The 7,114-nt window shown below is 33.0% G+C and overlaps 1 protein-coding gene across 1 annotated transcript in view; it reads left to right on the top strand.

Annotated features, from left to right (window-relative positions):
• The window catches only part of LOC137657060 (leucine-rich repeats and immunoglobulin-like domains protein 1), a 166,351-nt gene that overhangs the window by 76,618 nt on the left and 82,619 nt on the right, over positions 1-7,114 (top strand). The window contains exon 3 of the mRNA XM_068391427.1: positions 5,463-5,629. Coding sequence (XP_068247528.1) covers positions 5,463-5,629 — 167 coding nt within the window. The remainder of the gene's footprint in view (positions 1-5,462; positions 5,630-7,114) is intronic.

Consider the following 7,114-nt stretch of genomic DNA (forward strand, 5'->3'; position numbering starts at 1 on the left):
TTATTATTATTATTACTTGCTAAGCTACGACCTTAGTTGGAAAAGCAGGATGCTATAAGCCCAGGGGCTCCAACAAGGAAAATAGCTCAGTGACGAAAGGAAACAAGGAAAAATAGAATATTCTAAGAACAGTAATAACATTAAAATAAATATTTCCTATATAAACTACAAAAACAAATTAACAAAACAAGAGGAAGAGAAATAATATAGAAGTGTGCCCGAGTGTACCCTCAAGCAAGAGAACTCTAACCCAAGACACTGGAAGGCCATGGTACAGAGGCTATGGCACTATTTAAGACTAGAGAACAATGGTTTGATTTTGGAGTGTCCTTCTCCTAGAAGAGCTGCTTATCATAGCTAAAGAGTCTCTTCTACCCTTACCAAGAGAAAAGTGGCTGCTAAACAATGACATTGCAGTAATTAACCGGTTGAGAGAAGAAGAATTGTTTGGTAATCTCAGGGTTGGCAGGTGCATGAGGACAGAGGAGAATATGTAAAGAATAGGGCAGACTATTCGGTGTATGTGTACGCAAAGGAAAAATGAACCGTAACCAGAGATAAGAATTCGATGTATTACTGTCTTGCCAGTCAAAGGACCCCATAACTCTCTAGTGGTAGTATCTCAACTGGTGGCTGGTGCCCTGGCCAACCTACTACCTATAATAGAGTTAAAAAAAAAAAACCATGTCTAACTTACTGTCAATAATGATTGTCATCAGAAGAATGGCAGAGTATTAAAGTTATATTGAGGGACCAGAATCCCAGACGTCTTATTTATTAATCAAAGATGTAATCAATTTTCTTGCGTATTGCGGAATCGTCAAAGAAAACCTTTCTGTATCGCAATCGTGAAAAATCATTCTGCTTTTCAAAAACCTACTGCAAATTTAATTTCAGTGATCTTCACAATTGGATAACTTCGGAATTCGAATTGATTTTAGTTTACTTTCTTTCTCATTTAATGGTGCAATTTTGATGATATAGGTTTTTGGCGGGTTTAAGTTAATTCTTGCGAAAACGTTTTCAACGTTTATGGCTTCATGAAATGTACACATTCAACAAAGTTTAAAAACACTTTAAAGATGATAATGTACCGAAGAATACTTTAGAATGTAAGTGGATTCTAAGTTAGTGATGAAGAAAGGATTGTGTTATAGATGCAGAGAATTCATTATTTTCTTTCCTGGCAAAAAACTCCATATTTAGAATTCATGTTATTTTGAATCTGAAAATGCTGAATAACGTAATACACTTGATATATACTAAATACGAAACATCTGCAAAATCACTTGCCAATTACTGACCATAATTTTCACGAGATAATTGCATTAGTTACGTTATATGGAAGTTAATGCTTGGATAAGTTCGTCTTTCCTCCGCTTCCCATCTATGACAGACATCCAATTAACTATAACGACATCCAATAGCAGAAGAAATAGAAGAAACAAAGGACCAACAAGCATCAATTCCTTACTCGTAACTTGGCTGCCTCAGCCAGATCGAATAATTGGATCACTGACACAAAATGGCACATACAGGAATACAGAATTGCTCAACAAACACGGTCAGTGATCGCGTAAGATGTTCCTGCGTCTCATGAACTCTGGTAATTTTCATTTTGATGATCATTTGATTTGTGAAGTTTCATTTTAAACTAAATATTAAATATTTCATGTGGAGACAAATGGAGATTCAGATTACAAGATCAAGTAAATTATTCCGTACCGAATGATTTCTTGCTCAGTATTTCCTTTACTTTTAAGAAACATGGCAATATTATGAACCCTTTTACCCCCAAAAGGACGTACTGGTACGTTTCACAAAACCCATCCCTTTACCCCATGGACGTACCGGTACGTCCTTGCAAAAAAATGCTATAAAATTTTTTTTTTTCATATTTTTTATATTTTTATGAAAAAATTCAGGCATTTTCCAAGAGAATGAGACCAAGCTGACTTCTCTATGACAAAAATTTAAGGCTGTTAGAGCAATTTAAAAAAAAATATACTGCAAAATGTGCTAGGAAAAAAATAACCCCTTGGGGGTTAAGAGTTGGAAATTTCCAAAGAACCTGGGGGTAAAAGAGTTAATAACTAGAGGGACACGCAGTAGGGCAGGACCTCCGCTGAGGCTTCTTATTTCTCGACTCTTTGCTCGACATTGACCTTTGACCTTAATCTGTATTTGGCGTGAACTTTCATACACTCAAATATGAACCGAGTTTGAAGTCTCTATGACAACGATGTCCAAACTTATGGCTGATTACGTGAAATAGACATTTTGCTTGACCTTGACATTTGACTTTGACATTACAAAATTTAATCATTTCCAGCTTTTTACATAAGTTAATCCCTGCAAGTTTCATTACTCAAGGTGTTCACTAGCAAACACACGCACAAATAAACACAAACACAAAAACAGGCGGTAAAACATAACCTCCTTCCACCTTTGTTGGCGGAGGTAAAAATAATAATAATGATAATAATAATAATAATGATAAGAAAAGAAGAAGAAGACTGGAAATTATTATTATTATTATTATCATTACTACTACTACTACTACTACTACTACTACCACTACTACTACTATTATTAGTAGTAGTATTGTTATTATTATTATTAATATTATCAATATTATTATTCCTAACAACCGCTGGTAATAGGAACGACACCTGTGTGATGTTAAAGCAGGACATCCTAGAGGCCTTGATGTGTAAAGTCTGTAGGATCACCATCAAACCGAACACCGGAGCAATATAAGCCAACCTCTGTTTTTGGGTCCTTTAACAAAACGCTTTGCGACCGAATACACTTAATCTTCGAGTTTAGGACCAAGCGGCTATAATGCTGCAAAAAAAAAAAAAAAAAAAAAAAAAAAATTCTGTGTGAGAAAAAAAGAAAATAGAGAATGCTATTAACACGGCAAGGTAAGTTACTACAGGAACAGATTTTCCTCAGTTCGTTACAGAGGACGTAAACTACGCTTTTTCTTTTCCGTGGAATAAAATAAAAGGTTGCGGAGTTCAGCTCGGTAAATACCTTTTTCAAAATCATATAGCATTTCGTAAAAAAAAATTAAAAAAAAAAAAAACCGAGTTCGAGCGGTAACCTCGTTGAGATCGGGGAAGATTATGAATATTAAGACAGATCAATGTATTTTATCCTAATTACTTTTAATTACTTTGATTTTATTCAATTGATATTCATAACCACAGACTTCAAAGTGCTTTGAATATTCTATTTGCAGGGGATTTGGCGTTAATGAAAATAATACTTTTTGTTTTATTTTTGTGATAATATTAATCTTTTAAATCTTTCCTGTTGCAACTGATGGATTATTTGGTATTCATCACTTTTCCTGTAATCCTTATTTATATGTAAAAGTTACACCTAAATGCTTTTACGTCTATTTTATTTTTCAAATATGAAATATACGTAGCTTCTTCTAGTTCATATATACAGTACAGTATATAGTATATGTATATATATATATATATATATATATATATATATATATATATATATATATATATATATATATAAATATATATAGGTGTGTGAATGTTATATATATACATATATATATATATATATATATATATATATATATATATATATATATATATATATATATATATATATATATATATAGGTGTGTGTGAATGTTATATATATATATATATATATATATATATATATATATATATATATATATATATATATATATATATATATATATATATATATATATATACATATATATACAGTATATATGTATATCTGTGTATATGTATATGTGTTTATATATATATATATATATATATATATATCTATCTATATATATATATATGTGTATGTGTATGCATGCGACAGATAAAAGAATGGTTTGACATTTGGTGTTGAAGAGGCCTTGTTTAAATAGAAGAATCTTGAAACAATTTACTGTTAAAATAAATTAATGAATATATATATATATATATATATATATATATATATATATATATATATATATATATATATATATATATATATACAGTACATATATATATATATATTATATATATATATATATATATATATATATATATATATATATATATATATATATATGTATATATATATATATATATATATATATATATATATATATATATATATATATATAAAACAGACTTTTTTCAAATAATAAGCATGACCAATGTTACTGTTACATTCAATTTTTAACTGCACCCCCATGCAGCGAAAATCCACGCTATCAGACGCTCCATCCACCTCCATATGTGGCAGTCATAAATCCTTCAAGAAAGTTAACACAAACAGGATGAGATGGTTCAGTGACAAGATTATCTTTTGATTGCAATCTATCTGGCTATTGCAAAACCCGAGAGAGAGCCGGCAGGCAACCAGTGCTTGAATTAAGATTTATAAAAAAATTTTCGGTTTGGATTACAGCGGTAACGATGCCTTTGGGCGGGAAAGAAAGCATTTTTTGGATGGGTTTTTTCATCGTTTTATCTCCGGGGAAATGTAGGTTTTATATCCTTTGGGGTTCGTTATCTTTTTTTTTACCTATCGATGATGCTTTTCGAACAGGATATGTAACATTTATTAATATTATATTTTGAATATTATGTACAGTGTTGAAAAACGATTATAACCAATGTATACAGTATGTATTTATATATATCTGTGTATATATACACACACACACACACACATATATATATATATATATATATATATATATATATATATATATATATATATATATATATATATATATATTTATATATATATATATATATATATATATATATATATATATATATATATATATATATATAAATATGTGTGTGGGTAAAAATCAACACAATTGTGCTCAAGTAGAAATAAATTTCTCTCTGAAACTGGGATCGGACCCAAGTGTCTTCCAGTGTCTCCTTTGAAGAGAATAGGGTTCGATAGCAGTATGAGATACAAATTATATATATGTATATATATATATATATAATATATATATATATATATATATGTATATATATATATATATATATATATATATATATATATATATATATATATATATATATATATGCATTTAAATAGCTCAATCATGTTTTTTTTTAATGAATAATCATATACCCTACTATTTACCGCATGCCTCTGAAATATATCTTAGTATTAAGTTACATTATTAAAGCACATTTTCCCCTGGAATAATATCTTTAGCATTTTTTACTCTATATGTCTTTAATGTCAAGTTTTATACGCATGTAGAAGACTTTTTCAATCTCAACATGTCTCTAGTTGTAATATATTCATAATTCTATATTAGTAATGTCCAATCACATACCATAAAGAAGAGCGTGAAGAATGAAATTATACCTTTTGATAGACAAGAAAATACATTTTCTTGGTAGACAATAATTCATTCAAATTTGTTTATTTTCATCTATTTTCAGTTTTAGTTCACGACAACAAATGGGAGCCCCGGCCTCGACCTTACAAATATTGGGCCGACCTGCAAAAGGATCCTGTTTTCCATCCTGATAATGTCAAGGATGTCGTGGTGGCGAGGCACAGCATCGCTTTCATCCCCTGCAAGATCATTGGGCTCGTCGACCATTCGGTAAGGAGAGAGAGAGAGAGAGAGAGAGAGAGAGAGGGAGAGAGAGAGAGAGAGAGAGAGAGAGAGAGAGAGAGGAAATTAGTCTGGTGTGGGTGAAAAATGGATGAATGAAGCGAAGAGGGACTGTAGGAATGTTATAAGTAGTGTGGAGAGAGAGAGAGAGAGAGAGAGAGAGAGAGAGAGAGAGAGAGAGAGAGAGAGAGAGAGAGAGAGAGAGAGAAAGGAAATTAGTCTGGTGTGGGTGGAAAAAGTTGGTGAGTGAAGCGAAAAGTGACTAGGAATGTTATATGTAATGAGAGAGAGAGAGAGAGAGAGAGAGAGAGAGAGAGAGAGAGAGAGAGAGAGAGAGAGAGAGTAAGGAAATTAGTTGGGTACCTGATAAATAATGTAGGAACGACTGAAGGATTGCCTTCAGGATATCATAAGAAGAGAGAGAGAGAGAGAGAGAGAGAGAGAGAGAGAGAGAGAGAGAGAGAGGGGGGGGGAAATTAGTCTGGTGTGGGTGGAAAATGTGGATGAATGAAGCGAAAAGTGACTAGGAATGTTATATGTAGAGAGAGAGAGAGAGAGAGAGAGAGAGAGAGAGAGAGAGAGAGGGGGAAATTAGTCTGGTGTGGGTGGAAAATGTGGATGAATGAAGCGAAAAGTGACTAGGAATGTTATATGTAGAGAGAGAGAGAGAGAGAGAGAGAGAGAGAGAGAGAGAGAGGAGAGAGAGAGAGAGAGAGAGGAGAGAGAGAGAGAGAGAGAGAGAGAGAGTAAGGAAATTAGTTGGGTACCTGATAAATAATGTAGGAACGACTGAAGGATTGCCTTCAGGATATCATAAGAAGAGAGAGAGAGAGAGAGAAAGAGAGAGAGAGAGGAGAGAGAGAGAGAGAGAGAGAGGAGAGAGAGAGAGAGAGAGAGAGAGAGAGAGAGAGGAAATTAGTCTGGTGTGGGTGGAAAATGTGGATGAATGAAGCGAAAAGTGACTAGGAATGTTATATGTAGAGAGAGAGAGAGAGAGAGAGAGAGAGAGAGAGAGAGGAGAGAGAGAGAGAGAGAGAGAGGGGGGGGGGGGGAATAAGGCCGAGATAGAGTAAGGAAATTAGTTCGGGTACCTGATGAAAAATGTATAAACGAAGGAAGGATTGCCTTTAGAATATCATGAGGGAGAGAGAGAGAGAGAGAGAGAGAGAGAGAGAGAGAGAGAGAGAGAGAGAGGGGGGGGAATAAGGCCGAGATAGAGTAAGGAAATTAGTCGGGTACCTGATGAAAAATGTATAAACGAAGGAAGGATTGCCTTTAGAATATCATGAGAGAGAGAGAGAGAGAGAGAGAGAGAGAGAGAGAGAGAGAGAGAGAGATGCGGAAAATAAATAAATTTAATTTATGTGGGATATGAGAGAGAGAGAGAGAGAGAGAGAGAGAGAGAGAGAGAGAGAGAGAGAGAGAGAGAGAGAGAAAGCAGGGGGGAAATTATACTGCCGTCTAATTAAAAAT

This window comes from Palaemon carinicauda, chromosome 18 (assembly GCF_036898095.1).
Source record: "Palaemon carinicauda isolate YSFRI2023 chromosome 18, ASM3689809v2, whole genome shotgun sequence".
Classification (NCBI taxonomy): domain Eukaryota; kingdom Metazoa; phylum Arthropoda; class Malacostraca; order Decapoda; family Palaemonidae; genus Palaemon; species Palaemon carinicauda.